We start from the raw sequence: 24,948 nt of genomic DNA, 5'->3' as shown, positions 1-24,948 counted from the left end.
TCGTGACATGTAAAACAGTGACTGTCGCCCTGCCTGTCGCACAGCTTTGTAAACGGATACAAAAATGAGAGACTATTAAATATGGGATCCCCTTGGCTAGAGAAGCCCTGAAGAGACGCCTCCTCTCTCCGTCCCCACTGTCTCCAGCCAGGAGAAGACCCTGTCCCGACACTCAGCCTCCCACTGGAGGCGCCGAGGAAACGCCTCCCTGACCTCCCGCATTTTGATAGGCCTGCGAGACGAGGCTGCGAAGAGAGCCGCGGTCCTATTGGCTGGAGGGCGTGGCCCGCGTGGGACTTCCTGGGAGATGTAGTCCCGATAGTTGCTGGCTCCCGCGACTCGCGGGTCTGACGTCGGAGATTTCTGCCGTCTGAGCTGACGGCGGTGGTAAGGAGGTGGGTGTGTCTGGAGACAGGGTGCGGGAAGTGGCGAGGATTCAGGAGAAGAAACCGAAGGGTCCATTAGAGAGAAGTAAGGGTTGCGGGCTCGCAGAAAGGTACGGACCTGTTTTGAACTGGGACGCAGAGCGTTGGGGCTGAGGGAGCGCAAGTTCCACGGCCAACCAGACACAAGCGACTGTCGCCTTAGCAAGCGTTCCGGACACCTGAGGCCCCGCCCCTGCTCCTGCTCCAAGGAAAGGGGCGGGCTCGGGCTGTTTAAGTGGTTTTGGGGAAGAGGGCGGCTCGGTTTTCTCCCTGTCTCTGGGGACGCTGTACCTGCGGCTCGGTGGGCGGGGAACGGCCGCGTTATCGGAGGTTGGACTGGAATCCCAGGCGGGCGCCCTACCTCCCCGCCGATTGGCCCGCAGCCCCTGAGGGCGGGGCTCGGGGCGGGACCTGGGGCGGGCACGTCCCGCCCGCTGCGAGGCGAGGGCCTCCGGGATTCCTAGAGAGGACTCGGAAGTGCTCTCGGGGGTGGGATCTATGGCTCTACCCCGTTGGTCAGGGAAAGCTTGGACTTGCTTACTTCCGGCGAGGAAGTGTTGCGAAGTGTCGGCTTCGGTTTTCTCTCTGTTTGTAAGAAGAAACCCATCTTCCCAGCCTTGGCTGCGGGAGCTTGATCTTCCAGGAGAGCTCCCCGGGGCTGGGACCTTGAGCAAGGAGGATGCCCTTTGTGTCCAGACGAGGGTCCTGTCCCTAACCTTGATCGGGCCGGTTTTCGTGGCTCGGGGTCAGGGGCGATTGTCGGGAATCCGAGTGCAGAATCTGTACTTAGAACCCCGGTTCTCTTCGGGACCCATGAAGTCCCCCGTTGATCTGTCAAGCTCTTATGGCTTGAAGGACAGGTCCAGTTTTGACCGTTGTAATGTTTTTGACCTCTGTTCTGACTTAAGTTTGGCTTGTGGTAGAGAAAGGAGCGGCTGCGTCTGGACTAACTAGTTAGTAAGTCTTGTCCTACTATTATATGAAATTTAGTGTTCTTCACTACTAAGGTTGTCTTTGAGTAAGCTAGATGTCAGATTTTTATTGCTCTCCTGTATCCTTTTTAAATGTTGGAAATATCCCCTATTGGTAATTATCTTGTGGGTGGAGTGCTGGCTGTCTTGCAGGACACATTTTTAAGTAAATTAATCTGTTGAGCGATCATCTCTTTGCTGATAATGATTTCCAATGTATCAGTAGGTTGCACGCTAATGAGAGTGTCCTTCAGAAGATCTTAAAGAGCAAAAGGCAAATTTGATCAGTGTAACCCAGCTTACCTGGAGAGCTATCCCAGTTGGAATGATAATGACAGAAACTGGGGAAGTTATAGACTTAGATCCTCCGGCTGAGACTTCACAAGAGCAGGAAGACCTTCTGATCGTGAAAGTAGAGGAAGAAGACTGCACCTGGATGCAAGAGTACAACCCGCCAGTGTTTGAGACTTTCTATCAGCGCTTCAAACACTTCCAGTACCACGAGGCGTCAGGCCCCCGGGAGGCCCTCAGCCAGCTCCGGGTGCTCTGCTGCGAGTGGCTGAGGCCCGAACTGCACACCAAGGAGCAGATCCTGGAGCTGCTGGTGCTGGAGCAGTTCCTGACCATCCTGCCCGAAGAGTTCCAGACCTGGGTGAGAGAACATCACCCTGAAAGTGGAGAAGAGGCTGTGGCTGTGGTAGAAAATATCCAGAGAGAGCTAGAGGAACGCAGACAACAGGTGAGTGAAAGAGGAGATCTTGGAGCAACGAGGAAGGAGAGGAAGAGAGTTAAGGAGCTGCTGAGCAGGGGTGAGAGCCTGAGCGCCTTGGTGCTTCATTCATATTCTTTTGTTCTCCTGGGATTAGGTCCACTGTGGAGATTTCCTGCCACTCCAGCAAAGAGAAGCAGTATCCAGTGTGTTAACCTGGAGAAGACAGTCTGCGATTTTATTTGTGTTTTAAATCACTGTATTTATTTTTTGAATGACATGATACAAAATTCAAAAGGTACATAAGGTTGTAATGAAAAGTAAGTTTCCCTCCCACCCCTGAGTCCCTGGCTGCCTGAGTTTTCACCAGAGGCCACCATTGTCACGTGATACGTGTGTATCCTTACAGAGATCTACTGTATTCTGTAGATATTAGCATCTATGTGTATGACATATTTTTTAAAAAAACACAGATGTTTTTATATCACTGTGCACTTCTGCCTCTTGCTTTTTTCTTAGAATTTATCTTGGCTTGTTCTGTGTCAGTGCGGATAGAGCTGTCTCACCATTCTGTTCCATTGAGTGGATGTACCGTAATTTAACTCCTGGTGAAAGCCATTTAAATTATTCCTTTAGATTGCTTTTGAATTTTTACTGTAACAAACTTCGCTGCAATGACTATCCTTTACGTACACCGTTAACTGTAGAATAAAAGCTTAGAAGTCAAATTGTTGGCTCAGAGGCCATGCGCATTTGTAATTTGGACAGCTGTGGACAATCTATTCTCTGTAGAGGTCAGACCAGTTTATTTTCCCAACAGCCATGGAGGAGAGAAATTTTTTGCTCGCAGCGTGATAACACATGTTATCCAACTTTTTGATTATTGCCAATCTGAAAGATGCAATATTCCATTTCTGTGATTCTCATATGCATTTTTCTTATGATGAATGAGTTTGACCACAGTACAGTTTAAAAGGCTATGCATATACCCTTTCTCTTGAACTATCTGTTTATACTAACCTTTTAGATAAAGTAAGCACTGTGTCTGTCATCTGAGTCGCAAGTGTTATTTTTCCCTCTTGCTTTTGCTTCTGGAAATTTTTACTTTACAGGATTTTTTATTTTGATGCAGTCAGTTGAAATCTTTTTTTTTTTTGAAGTCTTTTAACTGATGGTTTCTGGGTTTTGTGCCATGCTTTGAAAGGCCCCCTCCACTAGAGTTACGAGAAACTTTTCTCATAGTTTCTTCTCCATAGTTTTTTTGTTGTTAATTGTTTTGTTTTACTCTTTGAAATGACTGCTCCATCTGGAATTCATTTTGGTGTAGGGTGTTTGGGGTGGTTATAGCTTAATGTTTTTCTCACATGTCCATGCAGTTGTTCCAGCAACTTGTATGGTGATCTCTTTTTTTCCTCTCTGATTAAAATGCTATCTTTATTCTATTCCAAATTTCTGCATTTATGGCTCCATTTCTGGTCCTTTTATTCTATTTTATTGATCTTACTGTCTGTTCATATGTCAGTATTTATTTGAGCTCTGAAAAGTATTTGGTATTCAGTAGGTCTGCCCTTCCCCCTTGCAGTTTTTTTTTTCAGTATTTCCTTTCTTCTGTATAAACTTGAGAGTTACTTAGTTCCCACCACCCCAAAGTTGGTATTTTTGTTGGGACTGCATGAAATCATACAGTAATTTAAGAAGGATCGTTATCTTTCTGTTGCTATGTCTTCTTGTCCCTTCTCTCTCATTTATCACCTGACTTTCTACCTCCCTCTTGTTGTTAGGCTCACACACTCTTAAACTTTAATTTTTTTTTTAATAGCAAAGAAACAAAAATCGTGGGAGCATAGGTCTGCAGGAGTTTGAAGCCAATTAGAGAATTTCCCTCATTTTCAGAGCCATTGCATTTGAGGGTAAGGTATCTGAATCTTTATTCTTCCCCCCTGGGTCCAGGGTACTTCAATATTCCAGAACATCCCCAGGCTCTTGGCTGGTTTAGTTCAGCCATTAGGCAAGTGGGGAGCAGAGGGAGCTGCTCTGGCCCTGCTGTCAAACCCTGCAGCTGTGCTGAATGCCTGTCTTGCAATCAGGAGTGTCAGAACCTTTCCCTTGCTTCTGTCAGGACGGGAAGTCGAAGTTCGGTGGTGCGTCTAGTTATCCTTTCTTACGCCTCATTTGGGACACCAGTGGACAGACTTTTCCCTACTTTTTTCTAGTAATAAATATTCAAAAGCATAGTGGAAAACAAAAAGCACTTTTTAAATAGAGGATTTACAGCAGATCTTACACACTGACCGCTCTATTTTGATACACACCCCATCTGTGGAAGGAACACAGAGAACGATCATTTCTGAGTTCTTGTCAGGGATTTGGGGCCTCCAAGCTCAGTGTGTTTGCCTTTCTCTCTGCCTGCCTTCCATAATCCTGATGTTACTCTTTTTAAATTTTTTTATTTTTTAATTGAAGTGCCATCAGTTACAATGTGTCAATTTCTGGTGTACAGCACAGTGTCTCAGTCACGTATATACATACATACATTCATTCATTTTCATATTTTGATGTTATCCTTCAACTTAATCTCCAGGTAGGTCTTGTCTCTGGCCAGCCTTTCCCAGGCTTTATCCTTTACCCCTCCTCTTTGGTTTCTCAGTCCTGGTCTCAGGGGACCTCAAGGGCTGCTTTGCTTCTTTGGTGCCCCGCTGCCCTTTGACATACTTGGCATTGTCTTAACTCTTGTTCTGAGTGGGACCACAAGGACACTCCCTTGCAGAGTCATACTTGCACAAGTGTTCTGCCTCTTAACGTGACACCTGGACCACATTTGGCCAGCACTCAAAGGGTTAACATTGAAAGTGCTTTGAAACATACGGGAGGAGAGGGGAGGGAGGTGGCGATTCTATCTCAAAGCAGGATCTTATTACCTGCTAGGAGCTAGTACCTTCCAGAAGAGGCAGAGTCTAGAGCCTGGTGTGGCAGAGTGACTGTGTGTCCCCAGGCTGTAGAAGAGCAAAGAACAGAAAGATGGAGGATGTACCAACGTGAACTTGCTCTGGCCTTGGTGTCGGTCTGTCCTAGTCGAACCTGGTCTGCCAGGGCGCTGAGCGTGGCTTCCTGAGTCCTAGGTTGACCTTTCCAAGCTCACTTCTCAACCCTCGCCCCCCTTCACTAAACATGGTCCACACCGGCCTTCTTATGGTTCCTTGACTGTCCCCAGCACCCACTTTCTGCCTGAGGGCCTTTGCTTATGTCATGCTGTGTGCCTGGGACACCCCTTACTTTCTCCTGGCTGGCTTCTTACATCCTTTAGGTGTTCATTTCAGTGGCACCTCCTTAGAAAAGCCTTTCTTGGCCACCCAATTGAAAACGGGTCTCATCTGTTCTGCCTGCTGGCGCCATTTCTTCTCCTTTCTAACATAAAGCACTGTTTGTAATTATTTATCTGTGTGTTGATATGTTTAATAGAAGTTGTGTTCAACTAGACATAGACCGTGCTTACCAAGCCACTGTGTAATTAATGCCCGGCTCGCTGGAGACACACTGTAAATACTTGGCAAAGTGAGGGATGCAGGAATAACGAGAGCTCACTGGATTCTCCTGCAGCCTTTCCTGTAACGTGCTGACAGGTGTGGTTGTGGTTGTTAGATTGTGGCGTTTCCCGAAGGGCTTCCTCAGAAGATAGAGCCCCCTGGAGCCGGGCCCGAGTCCTTCAGTCACCAGCTCCTGCCCGTGGACCCGCAGCCTGAACAAGAGCCACAGAAGCCTCATGTGCTGGAGGAAGACGGTGAGGACGTGGGATTCGGTGGAACGGATGTGGGTGCCCAGGCCATGCAGTCAGCAGTGTCTGTAGAGAGAGGCTTTGGGCGGGGCAGCCCCTCTGTAGTCAGCCTGATCTGGGGGTTGGGAAGGGGTGGAGACCCGGAGTTGAGTCCCTGGTCAGCAGACAGGCCTGGCCGGGAACTACCTGACCACACTTGAAAGCTGTCACGCAGCTGATGGCAACTCAGTGCAGGTACTGTTAAAAGATCGGCAGAAGTCTTTTACAGAAGTATTCTAAGTGTCTTGCAACAGTTTTCCGACTCTGCTGCATGCATTTTGCCATCCTCACACTCAACACAGACAGAGCCCTCCAGTTCCTGACAGCACTTGTGGCTCCTCAGACCTTCGCTGCAAAATCTTATTTTAAGCTGTGCTTCACAATGACCTTCAGAGCATCTGTTCTCTCTGTCTCTCCTTCCCTCGCTCTTGCTCTTGTTAAACTGTGTTAGATCCGTCAAGGAACAAAAGTGAACAGTTAAAATATCTCGTTAATTTTTAAAATTGAAGTATGGGCGATTTACAATGTGTTCATTTCTTGTGTACAGCATAGTGATTCACGTATATATATTCCTTTTCATACTTTTTTTCATTATAGGCCATTACAAGGTATTGAATATAGTTCTCCGTGCTGTACAGTAGGACCTTGTTGTTTACCTACTTTACATACAGTTGTGCGTACTATCTCTGCAGATCCCGATGAATACCCCACTTATGATGATGTATTCCACAAGTCTGTCCCTCGTCAGAAACTCTTGGTATCAGATACATTTTAGAATTTAGAATTTTTCAGATTTAGAGAGATGAGATGATTTACATATGTAAATCATACTCCCAACAGGATTTGAGGTGGGACCCCTTAATCACACACATTAATTTAATATTTCGGCAGTGAAATGTATGTATAATTCCAGTAAGTGCATTAAATAAAAACGTCAAATAGCTTCACATCAGGTCTGGTCAGGTTTTGCTGTCAAATTAGTTCAATGGCCAACTTAATGAAAAAAACAAAACAAAAAACTTGGTGTTTTGAGCTCTGGGATTTCAGAATGTGGATAAGAATTGTGAACCCGTATTTCCTACTTGGCCCCAGGCTTCCTTCCAGGCTTCTCAGAGTGGCCGGCCATTCACTTGACATCCCGGGGCTCTAAGCTTTTCCAACTTTCCTTCCCCTGTGGTAACAGTAACTGAAGCGGCAGCAGCTACTCCTTACATGGTGTTCACTGTGTGTCAGGGGCCATTCGAAGCTTTACCTGGATGAACTCATTTAACCCTCAGTGCACTGGAAAATAGTCCTCACCATTTAACAGCTGGGGCTGATGGATCCTTTCTATTTTTTAAAAATATTTTTAAGTCATTTTATGAATAATTTACAGAAGAGTCAAAGGATAATGAAAAAGAATTTTTAAAGAAATTTTAGTAAGAATTAAACCTCTCTGTATCAAGGACCTTTGGATAATATAAAAGCCATAAAAAATGACTGAGTGCCACCCCGAAACTACTGAGGCAGAATCTGCCCTGTTCCAAGACCCCCAGGTGATTTATTTGCACAGTAAAGTTTGAGAAGCCCCAGGCTCTCAGCTTCATGGAAGATGTGGGACTTTGGAGATTCTTTGAGACGACTAGATTTGACCTTGGCAGAGCAGAGTGCATCCTTTGTAGGGGAGTGGCACCATATGCGGTCAGCAGCAGGACTAGCCTGACCAAAGCAGGGCGTCTGGTTTTTGGGGGGAAGAGTGCATATACGGTAGGTGCTGGGGAGCTAAAAAGTGGAGGGTCTTGACAGCGAAGCCCTGATGCCACTGGGTGCCATTGTGGATTCCTGAGCAAAAGTGGAACATGATGGCAGTTGGAACTGGGCAGAGAGATGCTCACTGACACCTCTTTTTCTCCCCCCTCAGCCCTTCCTGCTCTCCAAGTTCCCTCCCTTCCCCTGAAGGACAGCCAGGAGCTGACAACCTCACTTCTCTCAGCTGGGTCCCAGGTGAGCCGGCGTCCCTGTGCCCACATTGAGGACCCATGTCTATTCTTCGACCAGTAGCTGCCTTAAGCTTGAATCTTTATCAGAGTTCTGTCTCTTTAACCAGAGACTGGGCCCATCGCGTTTGTGCTTTAATGTCTTTTTCTGGTCTACACCTCTGGCCTCTGTGAAGCACTGTCCCTCCCCTTTTTCTTTCCTTAGTGCCCACCCCCCACCCCCCGTTCCTCCCCTCACTCCAAATTTGAACGTAGGGAATTTAGCGGCGATTTTGTGTTTCAGAAGTTGGTGAAAATTGAAGATGTGGCTGATGTGGCTGTATCCTTCATCCTGGAGGAATGGGGACATTTGGACCAGTCCCAGAAGTCCCTCTATAGGGATGACAGGAAGGAGAATTATGGGAGTGTTACTTCCATGGGTAAGAATTATTTCATCTGCATAGATTAGGACATCTTAATTTTGTTATCTTCTAAAGAATATTTCTAGCATGTCCTATATAAAAGCGTGTATGTTTTCATTGCTATGACCTTGCTTATTTTTTTATCCTATGAAAGAGAGAATCAGCTTTCTCCCTCTTTTCTTCCTTGTTCAGCTTATTCTGATTATTTCCATCATAATACATTTATGATTGAGAACTGATAATGCTTTGGGGATCTCATTTGCAGTCCAGCAAATGTCATGTTTAGCTTCAAGCTAACAGGATTGGATTCTAACAGATTTATAGTAGTTATTGTGCTCTGCTCCTTGACAAATTGAATAATTGTTAACTGAGTCATTCTCAGGTGTGAAAGCATCTCAGACTTCGCTGCATAACCATTGATTACAGTAGTTATTACAATATCTCAATAGCGTTAATTCTTTTCTTTCTTCTCACGTGTGGATGGTGAGTGGTCCACCCCATTACCTTTCTCACATCCCTGGTACCTATTTTGTGTTGTTCACCTTGACATTGGCATTTTACACATCTTATACCTTCTTGAATTTTGCACCTCAGATGAGATTTTTGAACCTATTTCTGGCTAAGTTATGATCCTGGAAACTAATATTTGATTGTGCTGCCTGGAGCAATTATAAAAAAAAATCTCAGCACTTGGCCAACACTTTGGAGCTTAGGCTTTTAGCTTCTTTTGAATGAACTATTTTGGAAGAACGACTATATAGCAAGCACACTGGCAGACGTTAGAGGAAGTACATACATGATAATGCCAAATTTCTTTTGAAGAGCATTCTTTTGAAATGAACTAAGTGTTCATTCACTCACAGGCTTTTATTTAAAAAAAAATAAAATTGACTTCTGCTTTTTAAAATTTTCCATTTCTTTTATTACTATTGGTATATATTTATGTTCTTTAATTTATAGGTACATGCCCTCTGCTTGTTTATCTGTTGGAATCTTAGTGGTAGTCTCAAGGAATTATTATTATTATTTTTTAACATTTTAAAAATATGGAATGCTTCACGAATTTGCGTGTCATCCTTGCGCAGAGGCCACGCTAATCTTCTCTGTATCGTTCCAATTTTAGTATATGAGCTGCCGAAGCAAGCACAAGGAATTATTTATGTAGTGTAAATATTATACTTAATGCAATTTTTTTCATTGTCTCCTTTTAAAACTAATTTCAAATACCTTCCTGGTCTGATTTGAGTCAATAAGTATTTTTTTTAATCTTTTTCTATTACATTATAGGTATTTAATGGGTTTCAGAGTTTCAGAACTTGGCACAGTTCTTTTGTATACCATTCTCCAGGCTGTTTTGAATTCTTGCTTTCTGATTTTTTTTTCTCATTATCCATCTCTTCATTACAGTAGCTTTACAACTTGAGCATATTTTTCTACATTAAGAACATACTCAGTGGTTTCTCAATAACTTCTCTGGGAAGGTTGCATTAGATCAGTTTCATGCCTGTATGTTCCTGACAGCACGAGAGAAGGTGAAGATTTTAAAAGTATCCATCAGATTTAGAAACGAGATATTTAAAAATTAGCAAATGAATGTTGGAGACAGCCATTTCAGTGGAGTGGCTGGGGTGTTGGGGAACAAGAGACAGTTTCTTGGAAGATTGCAAAGGAGAAGAATTTGAAGAAGCTGTTCTTGAAAAATCTTCGAGAGCATTGTCTGTGAAGGGAAGGCGAAAGAGGGCCGATCACTGAAAGGGTACATGGTTTAGATGGATGGATGATTTTGTATTTCGTCTCTATTAATGGGGGAGGTTTTAAGCCTACTTAAATGCTACTGGGAAAGCACTGAGAAGAATGAGTGGGAAACCAGCCACCCTTAGACACATAGAACGCCAGATGGGTACCAGTGAGATTGAAGAGTGTGAATTTGTAAAGCAGTAAATCCACTGATTGGGCATTTTTTGTACCAACTTCCCCTCCTCGCCCCCAAGCACTGAGCACCCAGGCATAGCATTGAGCAAGGACCACAGTTCTCTGTCAGACATACAGTTAGCCAGGAGAGTCAGCAGGAAGCTTATGATGTCCTCAGAGAAGAGGTGGGGAAAGAGGAGAAAAGCTAATCCGTAAGCCAGTTGGTAAAACAACCTGTATAATCACCTTCTCTGGAAAAGGGCAATCGTTAAGTGCCCCAAAGAGGTGCACTGAGCGCATATGATTTTTTTCACGTTCACCCCAGGAAAAAGAAAGCCATGAGCTTGTTCAACTTGCTGAATGGGAGAGAATTCTAGTATGAATAAAATGTGTGGGCATAAGTGGGTGTGAATAAAAGAGAAATACTGTGATAGCTGAGATTACCTGCCTAGTTAAATGGGGGAGGAAAAAACATGTCAAAAGTCTGGTTTTGTGTTAGAATTCTGTTTATATGCTTATTTGTTTCCACTATTAAAAATGTCTTTTTAGGAAGAGAATTGAGTAAAAATAGTTGTAAGATAAATTAAAGTTGCCTTCATGGTACAAGACTTACAACTCCTCACTATGTCAAGAAAGGACAGTGTCCACCTCAGAGGGTCGTCGTAAGGATTAAATGCCATAAAACTGGAAAGCATTTGCAGGCGCAGTGCCTCGTGCGTGGTGCACACTCAGCCACTGTTAGTGCTTTAGTTCCATTTCTGTGTTAAGACTTGAAAACAGCTTTTTTTTTCTTTTACAAGAAAATCTTATTAGAAAGTTCTCAGTAGGCCATGATCTATCTCCCCAGCATTTAAAAAACATTCCTTATTTTTTGTTAACTGCTAAAGGCTTGTCTTTGCAAACCCTAGTAAATGTCAGTGTTTTGAGTGAAATGTATGTTGCTGATCTAGTTCCACAAGGAACTGATCATAGTCTCTTAAAGGTCTCTATCCATCAGTGACTGCTGTGTGCTAAGCTAGCTCTTGACAGTTGTAGGGCTTCTCTGGGTACAGACAGAATGCCTTTTCTCCTTTAGACGAATTCACACCAAACTGAGATTCTTTGAGGTTTAAAAAAGTGAGAAAGAGCTTCTTTCTTCTCCAGGCTGTGAATAAACAGGAAGGGGAAAGTGAAGCCCGGGTTAGCTGCATAACCCAATATCAAATTTGATTGAGAATAGTTAACATTGAAGGGGCAGGGTACAGCTCAGTGGTAGAGTGCATGCTCAGCATGCATGGGGTCCTGGGTTCAATCCCCCATACCTCCATTAAAGAATAAATAAGTAGATAAATGACCAGATCCCCCCCCCCAAAAATAGTGAACAGGTATTCACAAACAAGGACTGTGCAAATACCACACCGAGAGGGTATCATCTTCATTAAATAGAACGACTGCTCTGCCAGTCTCATCCCCCGAACCATTCTTACCGGCTCTTTCTTCCCTAACCTGCCTCAGTTTCCTGCTTCAGCATTGTGTTTCCCATCCCTGTATTGTAAAGTCATTTTGCAGGCGACTTTACCAGGTCCTGCATTGCCAGAACCTGTTGGTTTCATATCATTATCCCGTATTCCTCGGTCATTTTTCTTTTCTTTGAATGCGGGGAATAAGCTAACTTTTCCATTTTCCTTCCACTATCTCAGATTACGAATCCAGGAATGACAGCATGGAAGTCCTGGTAAAGCAGATTTCCGAGGAGGCCGAATCGCCATGGATGACCTCAGGAAGCACAGAAAGGAATGTTCCCCCGAGCCAGGGGCTTGCAGAAGTCAGTGACCTTCACGGCAGGGTAGACAGGTGGCAGGTAAACCCCACGGTGGGGCGATCAAGGCAGAACCCTCCTCAGAAAAGAGGTCTGGGTGCCATCACGGACGTTCACCGTCAGCAGAACCCAAGCGGCGAGAGGGGTCACAAATGTAATGACTGTGGGAAATTTTTCCTCCAAGCCTCCAACTTCATTCAGCACCGGCGCATCCACACAGGGGAGAAGCCTTTCCAGTGCGGGGAGTGCGGGAAAAGCTACAACCAGCGCGTGCACCTGACGCAGCACCAGCGGGTCCACACCGGCGAGAAGCCCTACAAGTGCCAGGTGTGCGGGAAGGCCTTCCGCGTCAGCTCGCACTTGGTGCAGCACCACAGCGTGCACAGCGGCGAGAGGCCCTACGGCTGCTCCGAGTGCGGCAAGAGCTTCGGCCGCCACTCCCACCTGATCGAGCACCTCAAGCGCCACTTCAGAGAGAAATCCCAGAGATGTAGGTGTCGGAGCGCGCCTTCGGGGAGGGGAGGGAGGCAGGCGTTGCCTCATAGGCTTAGAACCCTAGGACGGGCGGGTTGAGATCCAGGGAGCAGGAGTCGGGAGGGGCGGAGACGGACAGTCTGGGATCACTCGTGCTTGAATTAGCCGTCAAATTAGTCGGCAGAACGCTCTGCCCTCCCTGCCACCCCCCACTTCCCTTTCCCCAGAGGTCCTGGGCTCAGCAGTCCCCCGTTTCTTCTGGTTATTCCATGTTTTAGAATAACACTGCTCGTCAATTTCAGACATCCTCTACTGACTTTCTGTTTAGTAAATGAGGATTTGGGCTCTCTTATATGCTTCTTTCCCCTTTCCCCAATTGAGTTATTTCATTTCATTTCATTTTATTTCGGGGCAGGGAGGGAGGTAATTAGGTTTATTTATGTATGTATTTAATGGAGGTACTGGGGATTGAACTCAGGACCTCGTGCTTGCTAAGCACACACTCTACCACTGAGCTGTACCCCCTGCCTCATTTATTTTAAAATGAGACAATAGTACAGTTGACCCTTGCAGAACGCAGGGGTTCGGGGCACTGACACCCTGCTCCACAGTCCACGGACCACGTGTAACTTTACCCGCAGCCCTGTGTCCGGTTCCACATCCTTGGATTCACCCAGCTGTGAACCGTGTAGGACTGCAGTACATGTTTATTGGAAAAAATCGTGCACCTGAGTGGACCCTCACAGGTCAAACCGGTCTTGTTCATAGGTCAACTGTTCAGGAAGTTTGGGGGAAAGAAAGTGGGAGGGAAATAAATCACTCATAATCCCACCACCTTAACTAATAGAACTATAATTACTTAGTGTATTTCCATCTTTTTTTCACAAGCCTATTTTTATATCAAGGTGTTCATAGTGTACAATTAAATACTAGGCACGTTTTGCGGTGTTGCTTGGCCCTCCTGTTTGTTATTTCTGACAGCCTGGCGTTGTGTGGGGACATCATAATCTACTCAGCTGTTCCCCAGTTGAAATTCTCATTTTTTCCTCTTTTGTCCCGATAGCTGTGTTTATGCTTTTTTCTGTATTTAAGATTATTTCCTTATGATGGGTGCCCAGAAGCGAGGCTAGTGGATGAAAAGCCAAAAACATTTTTATGGCTCTTGCTATGTATCACCAAATTGCTTTTTAAAACAGTTATACCGCATGTGGGAGCTTCAGTTGCACGACATTTCTTCTGGGGTTATCAGAACATTTTTTTAGCAAATTGAGTCAGCAGAAGAGAATTCTTTGCTATGTTCATTTTCATTAATTTGGTGATGAGTAAGTTTGAGTAATTTCCCTGTTTCCTTATTTTTTTATCTGCTCACATGATTTACATAATGATGAGCTCACCATAAACTGTGCTGTGAACTTAAAGGTTCTTATTAATATTCTTCAGAAAATTCAAAGGCTGCCCAAAGTGTTTATTTTTAAATTATGCCTTTGATGTCCCCAAGCCCGCCTACTTGTCATTCACACCAACAGCCACTGCCCCCTCTTCCAACATGGAACTGAAGCTTAGGAAGCCCACGGTGTCTTTAATGTTCTGGGCTGAGCTGAGCTGAGCTGTCTCCCCAGCCAGGTCCATCCCGTTCTACTTGGCGACTGCATCACTGGGGAAACCAATCCAGCAGCACCCTGGACCTGGGAAGCAGTTGTTTTTAAATAGGATCTTTTCTTTCACATCACCCCGGTAACTGTCCTCAGGCCTTGTTTCCTAGCCGCCACTCACCTGCCTCCCCCGTGTTTTTGACTGAAGGAGGGGTAGTTTGTGTGCTCAGCCAGCCATGTTTATCGAGAGCCTCTAGGGCTGGGTGCTTGGGGTACAGCAGGAAACAGCAGACACAGTTCATGCCCACGTGGAGCTGGTGGTCTGACGGGAGGAACAGGTGTGAGAGGTGATGGGCGTTCCCAGATGAGGAATGTTGGGCACCATGGGAGGGACGGAAGCTGGGGCGTCGGCTGAGGGACGAGAGCGCAGAGATTGGTGCATCACATCCCCTCTTGACAATAATTTTTATTGGCTCATTTCTCATCTTTCCTGGCTCGTAATCAGATGTTCTTCCAACTCCATCACCCCTTCACACTCCTTTGCTTCCCATTCCTCCAGGTTCTGTCCGTTCTCACCATCCAGTTGTGCGTCTTTGTTCTATCTCATTCCGTCTGCTGGGCTTCTGTTGGGGCAATGACCCTTCCACGTTTCCTACCTCCTCTCCCATGTCAGAATTCCTTCCTCTCCTTCCTGTGTCATCAGTGTTTGGCTTTTCCCTGTGATTGCCTAACCTCCACCCTTCTCATCACCTTCCCAAGTAAGCCTCTCTTCTTTGTCTTGTTCTCGTCACTGGACAGATCCCAGAAGGTTCTTTTCATTTCTGTTGGCCTCACGCACATGCCTGCACCCCCACTTTGTTACTCCTGTTACATCATAGCTCCTTTTGATTATCCTTTTTTCCCCCTGGTAGTTCATTTTTCTTCTGTAGAAGAACTGATAACTTTTGTGTCTCCTCTTTATCTTTTCAGGCAGTGATAAAAGAAGTAAGAATACAAAACTGAATGTTAAGAAGAAGGTTTCAGAGTTTTCAGCGGCAGACGTGGAACTCACAGGAAGAATCCAGAGAAGTGTTCCTCCAGTTCAAGATTTTGGAGAAGGCCATGAACAGCAGGGCAAGTTGGAGAGAAAGCAGGGAATTCCCATGAAAGAGAGACTAGGACAAGCCTCTTCAAAGAGGGTGAATTTCAATGAAGTCACGTACGTCCACAAAAAGACCTCCCCAGGAGAAAGACCACATAAATGCAACGAGTGTGGGAAAAGCTTTATCCAGAGCGCACATCTTATTCAGCACCAGCGCATCCACACGGGGGAGAAACCATTTCGGTGCGATGAGTGCGGGAAAAGCTACAACCAGCGCGTGCACCTGACGCAGCACCAGCGGGTCCACACCGGGGAGAAGCCCTACACCTGTCCCTTGTGCGGAAAAGCATTTAGAGTGAGGTCCCACTTGGTTCAGCATCAGAGCGTGCACAGCGGGGAGAGACCATTTAAGTGCAGTGAGTGCGGGAAAGGCTTTGGGAGGCGTTCGCACCTCGCCGGGCATCTGAGGCTCCACTCGAGAGAGAAGTCCCATCAGTGTCACGAATGTGGGGAGATCTTTTTCCAGTACGTGAGCCTCATTGAACATCAGGTGCTCCACGTGGGCCAGAAAAATGAAAAAAGCGGCATGTGTGAGGAAGCGTATAGTTGGAACTTAACCGTGATTGAAGATAAGAAGATGGAGTTACAGGAGCAGCCTTATAAGTGTGACGTGTGTGGCAAAGCCTTTCGCTTTAGTTCAGACCTGATTCAGCATTACAGAGCTCACACCGCAGAGAAAACCTCCAAGTGCGAGACATGTCGAGGAATCGCTGGCCAGTGTTCCCACATAAAGCAACATCCAAAAAGCTGCTCCAACCCGAAATCCCATCAGTGTAACGAGTGTGGCAGAGGCTTCACTCTCAGGTCACATCTCAATCAACATCAGAGAATCCACACTGGTGAGAAACCCTTTCAGTGTAAAGAGTGTGGAATGAGTTTCAGCTGGAGTTGTAGCCTCTTTAAACATCTGAGAAGTCATGAGAGGACAGATCCCATAAATACCTTGAGTGTGTAGGTGTTTCTCTCGTAGAAGCGCTCGTACACAGTCTTAGAGAAGCCTTCCTGAGAAGGAGCCCCACTCCTGTAATGAACGTAATAGCAACTTCAAGCATCTTCTCCGACGTAACCATCAAACCTCCAGATATGTTGCAGTCCTTCAGTTAGAACTTAGGAACGCTGGAGAATCCACAACAAAGGTAGCTGCTCTTCCCACTGAGAAATGCTTTCGTTAGCATCTTCATGCTTAAGAATCTAGACAAGAGAGAAGCTAGGGATACAGGGGATGAAGGGAAACCTTCAGATGCCATTCATTCTTCACGTGAGTCTCAGCACATTGACACTGGGGAAGGCCTCACGAATGCAGTAGAAATAAGCTTTAGTAGTTTCTGCGTCATTTGACAGTTTATCTATTCAGGGAAGAGCATGGTGACAGGAAGAGAGGAATTCAGCATGATCTTGATTTTGGTACCTCGGCAATGAATCTTTTCTAGAAATGATCCTCCCAGCCACTAGAATGCTCCAGGCACCGTTCCCTTTGAGTATTAAACCCTTCGAAAAGAAACTGACTTAAGGTATTTATGTTTTGGTAAAATTGAGGTTCAGAGGCTGGACGGGGATGTGTTCTTGTTGCCTTATTCAATCTACAACTTCTCCGTGAAACACCCTCTACCTTTTTGTTTTGTTTTGATTCTCCCTAGCATCAAGTTTAGCTAGTAGAAAGAGAAGTCAAGTTTGTAAATTCAGGAGAAACTGTGTTGGTCAGTCACTTCTTGGGGAGAGGGGAGCGGGACCTTAGGGGCATAGAGAAGAGAAGAACTGTGGACTGGTTTTTAGTCTATTACCCACAAGAATGAGGGCAGCTACATCCATAGAAGGAATTGGACCACGTTGAGTGAAGATTTGTGGTCCAAGCAGTGTACGTACCAGCTCCCAGTTGCCGTGGAGATAGAGCTCTCCCATAGGATAATGACGTGTAGAATGAGCTTCAATTTGAGTTGCAGCTGGATTTGAAACTAAACACTAATTAGGAACCAGGAGGTTATGGTCTGGTGAGCCCTGCCTTGTGGGAAGGTCTGGGTGGGATTGTGGGGGAAAGACAATTACATGGATGAGGGTTAACTTGAGCCTGTTTGCTAGAGAGGGACACAGGCTTCTGGGCGCTGCTGAAGTAAGTCCTGCTTCTGCTGACTGCCTGGCTTAACAATAAACACCCAAGAAACACTTTGACTGTGTGTGTTGTACACTGGTCCCCTGTGCAGACCCCCATTACAGGCTGGTGTCTCCGTGCCCCAGATGCTCTTGAGTTTTGGCTGCCAAGTGCTCACAACTCTCCCCCTTCTCCTTTGGAGAATTACCCTCAGTGGGTGGGAGCTGCCTCACCCAGGAGTTAGCTGCCCTTCGCCCCCGAGCCCATGACTGATTGATATGGGGGTACCAAGGGCTGATCACCTGCTTCAGGGTGGGAAGCTGTGCAGTTTGTGGATCAGGCCGAGGCTAGACTTGATCAGACAGGCTTTATCAGACTCCACTCAGGCTCTTGGCCTTCTCCATCCTGTCTCGTTCCCTCCATGCCCTCAGCACCTCAACGTGGTTCTGAACCCCTGGCTCAAGCTTTGCCTTAGGGAGCCTGATCTAAGAGATGGTGCCATGAGTGGTCTTGTAAGAATGAGTTGTGGAGTTGGCCACTCACCAAGAGGCAATGAGGACCACTGTCACTGGTGGTGGGCAGAGCACTGATAGTCCCCGGCGTGTGGTGGCTGCTTGATTAGGAGACATTCACTTTGGTGAACTGGGATGGAATACAGGTGGAAAGGGATATACTGACTTGGGTAATTTGGGGGGAACAAAATGAAAAGAATACAAGAATTATGGACTCGAGTGGCTCTTGCTGAAAGCCACTGATTTGGAGAGAGAAAATGACATGCTCAGGACAAATATCCACCAACTTAATGCAATGTTTGAGTATCAGAGGGCCTCCTTGGTAGCTTTTAAGAAGACATTTGTCACCTGCAAACAGAATCTTAGAGCTAAAGGTCGGGTATAGTTGAGAATGATAGCTTCAGCAAAACATGGTGTTAATGTCTGTTCAGCATTTACCGTGTTCTAAACACCATGCCAAGTGTTTTGTGTGGATCACTTCACTTAATCCTCCCATTATGAAGTGGTTTCACTTCTAGCACCCTCATTTTACAGTTGGGAAAAACAGGTTCAGAATAGTTAATTCACTTGCCCAAAGTCACACAGCCAATAAGTGGCAGAACCAGCATTTAAACCAAGATCACTTTGCCTCCAAATGCTAAGCTCATCAGCACCAAACTATAATATGTCAAATTATTTAAACATCAAACATTAAAGAAGTGATAAACTGTTCTTGTCAGTTTGTGTGAAAAAGTTTTGATCCAAGATACGATAAAATCATACAATAATAGAATCTCAGAATTGAAAAAGGTTCAGTGGGACCATAAAAACCCACTGCCCATGTAATGGAGGAATCCCCATTCAGTTTGTAGGCATGTGCCTGGAACAGTAACTGTGTTGAACTGGAGAAAACATTTCGTGGCATCTTGATTATCCAGTTTCTACATGAAACACTTGCAGTGATGGGAAATTTATTGCCTCCCTAAGCAGTCTCTTTAAAGCCTCTTCTTTAAAAGAGCTGATTGTCAGAAACTTCTTAATGAGCTGAAGACTACTCTCATTTGTAGTCTTACATCTTTTTCTTATTGCTTCTAGGTGCAGGAAAGAGTTGAGTTTCATGATTTGAACATCTGATGGCAAAGGTTTTTGCTGCCCTTCAGTCATCACATCCATCCTCCAAAAGGAAAGGGAAACAAAACATATTTTGTTGGCTCAATTTGGGGCGAGTTAGATCAAGATATGTTTGCTCAAGGCGCTGCTTCATTATCCTTTTTAACATTAAAATGTTGGAAAGGACTAAGGGTAAAAAAGGAACGAAACAGTAGAATTTGCATTCCAATTGTATCAGTAAAGGTGCACGGAGAACGTGGCTGAATTCTACAGACGTATATGCTAGGTACTGGGCTAGGGAGGAAGCCTGTGATAGATGCTATCAAAATTCGTTGTTGTTTTTACAAAAGTACCAGAGCCATCTGAGTACGACCAATCTGGGTCATCAGCTTCGGATCCTTTCCCTGCAGAAGAAACAATTAGAAACATGCCATGTCTAGTTGTCAAAACCTGTGACCTGCGCCTTCCACTCAGGTTAGATTCCCCATCAATTCCTTATTTCCTTCTCATTAGTGAGGAGCTGCTTCTGAATCTTGGTCTTTTCCCTAGACGGAGGAGATTAAATTCCCTAGATTTAGAGAGGAACCACCGAGACCGCGAGACCTCCTGGATTCCTAGAGAACACTGGTTGGGGGGGAGGGTGGAGCTCCCGGGGAAGGGGCGGAACGGTGACGCGCTTCCGGTAGCGTTTCCGGAACTTGTGTTTGTCCTGCTGGTTCGGTGTTCCGTGCGCTGGTCCTCAGTTTCCCGCGTTATCCCTGCAGCTCGCAGTTCCCGGCTGCGGGTGGCGGAGGAGACACGCGATGCGTCGCTGCTGTCCCCGGCAGGATGTTGGGAGAAGCCCCTCTCCCTCGTTTCCCGCCCCCTCTCCCAGCGCAGCCTTGTGCTTCGGCTTAACCTAAGTGAGGCGATCATTAGGAAAGGCATTGGAGAGAAGACAGGAGCATTTCCCGAGGTGTCCGCAGGGTGGGTTTCTCCGAGCCCTCGCCCTTCAGCTTGTGTACGGCCGACTTCTCTGTGCATATGCACTCCTGGTGTCCGTTCTTCTTGTAAGGATACCAGTCCTATCCCTGAAGACCCCACCCTCATGACCTCATTTGACCTTAATCACCTCCTTAAAGGCCCTATCTCCAGTCAGTCACACTGCGGGTTAGGGCTTCAGTGCATGGATTTTGTGAGGGACACACAATTCGGTCCAGAACAATTGGGAACTATCTTACTGCTCTTTGTATTTTCCTGTGGCACCCAACACAGTGTCCTGCAAAATGGTAAATTTAGATTTTTGTAAACAAAGTGATAAAAGACCTTACTGGAGCCGGGAGAGAAGTTATAAAGTCATTTAATTCTATTGTCTTAGCCTACCTTGGTTTTTAAAATTTCTGAGCTCTATTCTGGAAGGCCCTAGGCCCTGCGTGGGACTTCAGGGTCTGGAGGGCAATGGCACCAAGGTAAAAGGGGAGCTTCTGGGGCCTCGGGGTGGGAACTGTGCCCTCCCACTAACCCCAACAGAGGGAGGGACCCCGGGGTAACAAGCATCCGTAGTTCCTAGAGAGGATTCAGGGAAGGGCTGTCTATCTGGCAGGTGCACTGGGGGCCACCAAGGCAGGACCAGTGAGCCCGTGCTTCTCACATGCTTACTCTCTGGCAGGATTCTGAACAGTCTGTGGTAACCATCATCGCCCCAGCAGGTGCCACAATGGATGTGGGATGACTGGATAATCACAGCATGTGGCCACAGGGGGTCTCCGTGGCCATGTATCTTGGTGTGCAGATATCACATTGCCACTTCGAGTGACTGGACTAGAGCGTCTGTCTGTCTGTCTGTCTTGGCATCCTGTCCTCAGAACCCATGCTGGAATCTTTTGGTGAGCAAGGGGCTTATTATAACTGGGCTCCCCATTTTTAATGATTTTTTAAAATTGTCCAAGGCCCACTTGCATGATTATATGGCTTAGCTTTTGGCCACAGCCCAAGAATAGCCTTTAGGGCATGTGGCTAGTCTCCTGTAGCTAAGTTTACTGCCTATAATTGACTCTTCCTCAGGCCAGATTGCTGATTTCCAGATCAGGTCTCCTCCATACAACTGAGAGCTGCCATCAGAAATAAAGCTGCCATTTTTTTCCTTTGCTTTATCAGGGCTTCCTCTTGGCAAGGTTCTTGCATGCGGGGTTGGGGGGGGGTGTTACTGTCAATCCCCTGGTGGTGCTGCTGCTCCTCATTGAGGTGTTACGTGCCCCTCTCAAGGCTGGATATCCTTGATCTAAAGCTTTGGGGAGTATATGTTTCAAAAATCAGAAATTTTCCGTTTTTAAAAAAGTAAGATATATTATGCAACATCATTTAGGGATTTGGGCTGGTACACCATAACTCAGCATGTTAATATTTCTGGAACAAAATGTGTGAATATGTGAATATGTACTGGGGATAAATAGTCTTTATTTCACCATAAATAGTCTCCATTTACAGTTATTACAAAATACTGGCTCTATTTCCTGTGTTGTACAACACATCCCTGTAGCCTGTGTTACAGCCAATAGTTTGTACCTCACACTGTCCCCCTGCATTGCCCCAAACCCCCTCCCCACTGGTAACCACTAGTTTGTTCTCTGTATCTGTGAGTCTGCTGCTTTTTGTTGTTGTTATATTAACTAGTGTATTGTATTTTTTAGATTCCACATATAAACGATACAGTACGTCTTTCTCTCTCTGACTTATTTCACTTATAATGCCCTCCAGGTCCATCCATGTTGCTGCAAATGGCACAATTTCATTCTTTTTTATGAGTACTATTCCACTGTATATATATACCACATCTTCTTTATCCATTTATCTGTTGTTGGACCCTTAGGTTGCTTCCATATCTTCACTATTATAAATAATGCTGCTAGGAACATTGGGGTACATGTATCTTTTCAAATTAATGTCTTAGGTTTTTTCAGATATATACCCAGGACTGGAATTGCTGGATTGTGTGGTGGTTCTGTTTTTAATCTTTTGAGAAACCTCCATACTGTTTTCCACAGTGGTTGCAACAATTTATATTTCCACCAACAGTGTAGGAGGGTTCCCTTTTCTCCACATCCTCGCCAACATTTTTGTTGGTAGCCATTTTGACAGGCGTGAGGTGATATCTCATTGTGGTTTTGGTTTGCATTTCCCTGATTAAGGATGTTGAGCATCTTTTCATGTGCCTGTTGGCTATCTGCATTTCCTCTTTGAAAAAAATGTCTATCCAGTTCTTCTGCCCATTTTTAAATCAGGTTGTTTGGTTTTTTGTATGTGGAGTTATATGAGCTGTTTATATATGTTGGATATTAATCCCTTATCAGTCATATCATTTGCAAATATTTTCTCCTATTCAGTAGATTGTCTTTTTGTTTTGTCAATAGTTTCCTTTGCTGTGCAAAATCTTTTAATTTTACTTAGGTCCCATTTGTTTATTTTTGTTCTTACTTCCTTTACTTTAGGAGGTGGATCCAAAAAATACTGCTGTTGTGATGTATGTCAAAGAGTGTTCTGCCTATGTTTTCCTCTAGGAGTTTTATAGTATCTGGTCTTACGTTTAGATCTTTAATCCATTTTGAGTTTATTTTTGTATATGGTGTTAGAGAATGTTCTAATTTCATTCTTTTACATGTAGCTGTCCAGTTTTCCCAGTACCACTTATTGAAGAGAGTCTTTTCTCCATTGTATATTCTTGCCTTCTTTGTTGTAGATTAACTGACCATAAGCATGTGGGCTTATTTTTGCATTTTCTGTCCTGTTCCATTGAGCTATGGGTCTGTTCTTGTGCCAGTACTATACTGTTTTGACTGTAGCTTTGTAATATTGTCTGAAGTCAGGAAGTGTGATTCCTCCAGCTCTGTTCTTCCTCAAGATTGTTTTGGCTACTTGAGGTCTTCTGTGTTCCCCTACAAATTTTAAAATAATTTGTTAATAGTTCTGTAAAAAATGCTGTTGGTATTTTGATAGGGATTGCATTGAATCTGTAGATTGCCTTGGGTAGTGTGGTCATTTTAACAATATTGAGTCTTTCAATCCAAGAAGATGGTATAACCTTCCATCTTTTTATGTCGTCTTCAATTTCTTTTATCAGTGTCTTATAGTTTTCTAAGTATAGGTACGTTAACAAGTTGAAGGTACACCACATTAACAAACTGAAGAATAAAAACCATATGATCATCTCAATTGATTCAGAAAAAACTTTCAATAAAATTCAACATCCATTTCTGATAAAAACCTCCCAGAAAGCAGGCAGAGAGGGAACATACCTCAACATAATAAAGAACACATATGACAAACCCACAGCTAACATTGCACTCAATGGAGAGAAGCTGAAGCGTTTCCTCCAAGATCAGGAATGAGACAAGGATGCCCACTCTCGCCACTTTATTCAACATAGTTCTGGAAGTCCTACCCAGAGCAATCAGAGAAGAAAAAGAAAGAAAAGGAATCTAAATTGGAAAGGAAGAAGGAAGACTGTCACCGTTTGCAGATGACATGACACCATACATAGAAAATCCTAAAGGTGCCACCAGAAAACTACTAGAGCTCATCAATGAATTTGGTAAAGTTGCAGGACACAAAATTAGTATACAGAAATCTGCTGCATTTCTATACACTAATAGTGAAGTATCAGAAAGAGAAATTATGGAAACAATCCCATTTACCATCACATCAAAAAGAATAAAATACCGAGGAATAAACCTACCTAAGGAGATGAAAGAGCTTTTTTAAATTATGAAATTGAAAAAAAGAGATTGTGGACATTTATATACAAAGGCCTTGAAAATTTACATATGTATATTTATAAGTATAAATGTACATACAGCTATCTATCTAAATAAAAATTTAAATAGGCATCCAGACACACACAAACAAGGCCGAATTGTACGGACAGAGGGCCCTTACCCAGCAAGTTCTGTTTCCCTAGTTTTCCAGCATCACATCTTTGTAGATATTCTTCTGAATCAAGTTCCAGTCTTTCTACTTCCCTCTGGCGAAATACAAAGCCACTTCCTCAAAGGACAGCAACTCCTGAAGAAATAGCAAATAATTATAATTTTTGTAAAGTACTGAAGTTAAAGGGTATGGGCATTTTAAGTTCTTGATATTTGGAAGTGCCTCATTCATTGTCTCACTGGACCCCTCAGGTTTAAAAAACTTTTTAGTGAAGTACAATTTACAATATAAGCAAATTAAATCAACTTTTGACAAACTAAACATACCCATGTAAGCAGCTTCCAGATCAGTAAGCCAAACACTACCAGCCCCCAGAAGCCCCTCCACCTTGTGCTCCACAGCAGTCATTCTCTCCCAGCCCAAAGCATTAGCCTGTCTTCAAGCAACACAGATTAGTTTCACCTGCTTCTGTGCTTTATATAAATGGAATCACCCAGTGTGTATTCTGTTTGGTTTGCTTTACTTACATCTTCGAAATTAATCCATATTGTTGCATGTAGTTGTAGACATTTGTTACGGACTAAAGGTTTGCGTCCCCCTGAAATTCATGTATTGAAGCCCTCTGTGTGGCTGTATTTGGAGACGGGGGCTTCTAAAGAAATCAAGTTAAATGAGGACATAAGGGTGGGGCCTGATCCAACAGGATTAGTGTCCTTATAAGAAGACACGTCAGAGAGCTTTCTTCCTCCCCACACACTGACTGAGGAAAGGCCAGCTGGCTGTAGCCAGGTAGAGACCTCATCAGAAATGAAATCAGCCATACAGTTTATTTTGTCACAGTTCTGGAGGCTACGGGTCCAAAATCAAGGTGTCTAGGCAGGGTTGTTCCTTCTGAAGCCTCCTTGGTTTATGCCTGTCTTCTTCCTGTGTTTTCACATGGTCTTCTGTGTAGATCTGTATCCAAATCCCCTCATTTTATAAGGAGATCAGTCAGATTAGATTGGTGCCCACTCTAATGACCTCATTTTAGCTTAATCACCTCTTTAAAGGCCCTGTCTCCAAATACAGTCACATTCTGAGGTACTAGGGATTAGAATTTCAACATACGAATTTTGGGAGATGGGGACACAACTCAGCCCAACATGTATGG

General features: G+C 44.7%; 2 protein-coding genes and 1 non-coding gene across 21 annotated transcripts in view; 1 reads left to right on the top strand and 2 right to left on the bottom strand.

Moving 5' to 3' along the window:
- Positions 1-300: 300 nt before the first annotated feature.
- On the top strand, positions 301-17,373 carry ZKSCAN5 (zinc finger with KRAB and SCAN domains 5). Of its 9 annotated transcripts, none has more exons than XM_031676718.2 (7): positions 301-395; positions 1,623-2,135; positions 5,745-5,883; positions 7,817-7,899; positions 8,176-8,311; positions 11,884-12,492; positions 15,038-17,373. In XM_031676718.2, exons 2-7 carry the CDS (start codon positions 1,722-1,724, stop codon positions 16,162-16,164), a joined length of 2,508 nt encoding a protein of 835 aa, XP_031532578.1. In that variant the 5' UTR covers positions 301-395; positions 1,623-1,721; the 3' UTR covers positions 16,165-17,373. The 9 variants fall into 9 exon arrangements, with proteins under 9 accessions (XP_031532578.1, XP_031532579.1, XP_015100030.1 ...); XM_031676719.2 differs by having other exon boundaries at positions 339-395; positions 1,620-2,135; XM_015244544.3 differs by having other exon boundaries at positions 376-496.
- ZNF789 (zinc finger protein 789) overlaps positions 9,233-24,948 on the bottom strand; it is a 29,248-nt gene continuing 13,532 nt past the window's right edge. For 10 of the 11 annotated variants that reach the window (XM_072943271.1, XM_072943273.1, XM_072943275.1 and 7 more), the window contains 2 exons: positions 23,808-23,933; positions 22,131-22,807 (listed from right to left, as the gene is read on the bottom strand). The gene's annotated coding sequence lies outside the window, so the exon portion shown is untranslated. Of the gene's footprint in view, positions 10,011-22,130; positions 22,808-23,807; positions 23,934-24,948 lie in introns of those variants that run through there. The other variant, XM_072943269.1, reaches the window with a different exon arrangement.
- On the bottom strand, positions 9,334-9,440 carry LOC116280035 (U6 spliceosomal RNA). Its single transcript, XR_004189356.1, has one exon. It is a non-coding gene; the product is annotated as a U6 spliceosomal RNA (small nuclear RNA).

This window comes from Vicugna pacos, chromosome 18 (assembly GCF_048564905.1).
Source record: "Vicugna pacos chromosome 18, VicPac4, whole genome shotgun sequence".
Lineage (NCBI taxonomy): Eukaryota > Metazoa > Chordata > Mammalia > Artiodactyla > Camelidae > Vicugna > Vicugna pacos.
This window is presented reverse-complemented; position numbering and strand designations above follow the sequence as displayed.

Excerpts from the sequence above, each read along its gene's own strand:
- ZKSCAN5 (XM_031676718.2), top strand. The coding sequence starts at position 1,722 with ATGATAATGACAGAAACTGGGGAAGTTATAGACTTAGATCCTCCGGCT. Across the intron at positions 8,312-11,883 it reads TGGGAGTGTTACTTCCATGG|ATTACGAATCCAGGAATGAC; the intron begins GTAAGAATTATT and ends CCACTATCTCAG. Across the intron at positions 12,493-15,037 it reads CAGAGAGAAATCCCAGAGAT|GCAGTGATAAAAGAAGTAAG; the intron begins GTAGGTGTCGGA and ends TTATCTTTTCAG.